Below are 2,035 nucleotides of genomic sequence, written 5' to 3'. Positions count from 1 at the left end.
TTATGGCTGAGCCTTTACCCAGACTTGTCTCTGTGTGGATGGGGATTAGCACCTGTATCCAAGTTCCTTCCAAATGCAATCAACATTTGGAGAAGCTTGAAAATTTGCTAGTTCTAAGAATTAGATTAGCTTGGGGATTTTCCTCCCTGTGAATCTAGGAAGGCTCTTATTAAGTGAAATTTCTATATATTTACAATAAAGAGAAAAATGCAGAGCATTTTCTAGCTATTAATCATACAGCAGAGAAAAAGCCCTCTCTGACTGGGGATTAACTCTGCTGGGCTCAAGCCCTGTCTCTGTCACTAGCTTGCTCAGAAGACTTCGGTCACTTCCCCTCTCCGGGCCTCAACTGCTTTTATGAGCAATGAGAGGGTGCAGCAACATCAGGACAGCCCCAGCACACAGCTGGGACATTTCAGGCCCTTGCTCAGTGCTGGTCCATTTATGTTTTTTCCCAGCTCTCACCTTCTCTCATCTAAGAGCTAAGGGCACCCCTATTGTCTCTGAGTCATTTTCCCTTACACAAATATGCTCTTCTACTGTGTTGCAGGGGCTTGACCTGATGCACAGTTTTCTCAAGAAAGCCTGATGTACTGCTTTTTTCTCTGCTGATGACAGAAGAGATAACGTATGGAAAAAGCCAATTGGACCTCCCCCGTGGTGGGGTTCATTCTCCTGGGCCTCTCTGCCCACCCAAAGCTTGAGAAAACCTTCTTTGTGCTCATCCTGCTGGTGTACCTGGTGATCCTGCTGGGCAACGGGGTCCTCATCCTGGTGACCATTCTAGACTCCCGCCTGCACACGCCCATGTACTTCTTCCTGGGGAACCTCTCCTTCCTGGACATCTGCTACACGACCTCCTCAGTCCCCCTCATTCTTGACAGCTTCCTGACCCCCAGGAAAGCCATCCCCTTCTCAGCCTGTGCTGTGCAGATGTTCCTCTCCTTCGCCATGGCAGGGACAGAGTGTGTGCTCCTAAGCATGATGGCGTTTGATCGCTATGTGGCCATCTGCAACCCCCTGAGGTACCCTGTGGTCATGAGCAAGGCTGCCTTCGTGCCCATGGCTGCCAGCTCCTGGGCTATTGGTGGTGCCGCTTCCATGGTGCACACATCCTTAACAATACGGCTGCCCTTCTGTGGGGACAATGTCATCAACCACTTCACCTGTGAGATCCTGGCTGTCCTGAAGTTGGCCTGTGCTGACATCTCCACCAATGTGATCAGCATGGGGGTGACCAATGTGATCTTCCTGGGGGTCCCGGTTCTGTTCATCTCTGTCTCCTATGTTCTTATCATTGCTACCATCCTGAGGATCCCGTCAGCTGAGGGGAGGAAAAAGGCCTTCTCCACCTGCTCGGCCCACCTCACAGTCGTGGTCATCTTCTATGGAACGTTATTTTTTATGTATGCAAAGCCCAAGGCTAAAGACCTCCTGGGAGCAGACAAAGAGGACCTTTCAGACAAGCTCATCCCTCTCTTCTATGGGGTGGTGACCCCCATGCTCAACCCCATCATCTATAGCCTGAGGAACAAGGACGTGAAGGCTGCTGTGAGGAACCTGGTGAGTTGGAAACGCTTCCCCCAGTGATATGGGAGGGCCTCTGTGGGTCCCAGCCCTGTGAAAGAAAGGCCTTCCAGACATGAAGCTGCATTCACAAGGCCTGCCAGCTGGACTAGTCTCTTGCCCTTAAGTCCATTTTCAGAGAGCAATCAACCTCCCAGCTATGTCCCCTGAGTTTTGGCATATGTCTGACGGCTCCAGTAGGTGCCGCACAACAATTACTCTCATTGAAGGTATACAGACATTCTGAACACATGCTAGCACCAAGGAGACTGGAGCCATTAGGGCAAAGTCAAACGGCCTGCATCATATCTAAGCTACGGGTTACCACGGGGAAGTTAGCACAGCAACTTCACTGTGAGGTTCACCAGACAAGTCTAAGGAACAGGAGGAGGTAGAAATTTTTATTTTGGACTTTTGTTTATTAGATTCAGTTTGCCTGAAGTGCTGAGAGACAAAAACAAGTTCTCCA

The 2,035-nt window shown here is 50.0% G+C and overlaps 1 protein-coding gene across 1 annotated transcript; it reads left to right on the top strand.

Annotated features, from left to right (window-relative positions):
• The first annotated feature begins 522 nt into the window (after positions 1-522).
• LOC118914021 (olfactory receptor 2S2) lies at positions 523-1,647 on the top strand. Its single transcript, XM_036888479.2, has one exon. The coding sequence runs from the start codon at positions 631-633 to the stop codon at positions 1,588-1,590; it is 960 nt and encodes a 319-aa protein (XP_036744374.2). The 5' UTR covers positions 523-630; the 3' UTR covers positions 1,591-1,647.
• The last annotated feature ends 388 nt before the right edge of the window (positions 1,648-2,035 follow it).

Source organism: Manis pentadactyla, chromosome 3 (assembly GCF_030020395.1).
Source record: "Manis pentadactyla isolate mManPen7 chromosome 3, mManPen7.hap1, whole genome shotgun sequence".
Taxonomy (NCBI): domain Eukaryota; kingdom Metazoa; phylum Chordata; class Mammalia; order Pholidota; family Manidae; genus Manis; species Manis pentadactyla.
Note: the sequence above shows the minus strand (reverse complement) of the source record. Positions and strands in the feature narration are given on the sequence as shown.

Coding starts and splice junctions, on each gene's coding strand:
- LOC118914021 (XM_036888479.2), top strand. CDS start 631: ATGGAAAAAGCCAATTGGACCTCCCCCGTGGTGGGGTTCATTCTCCTG.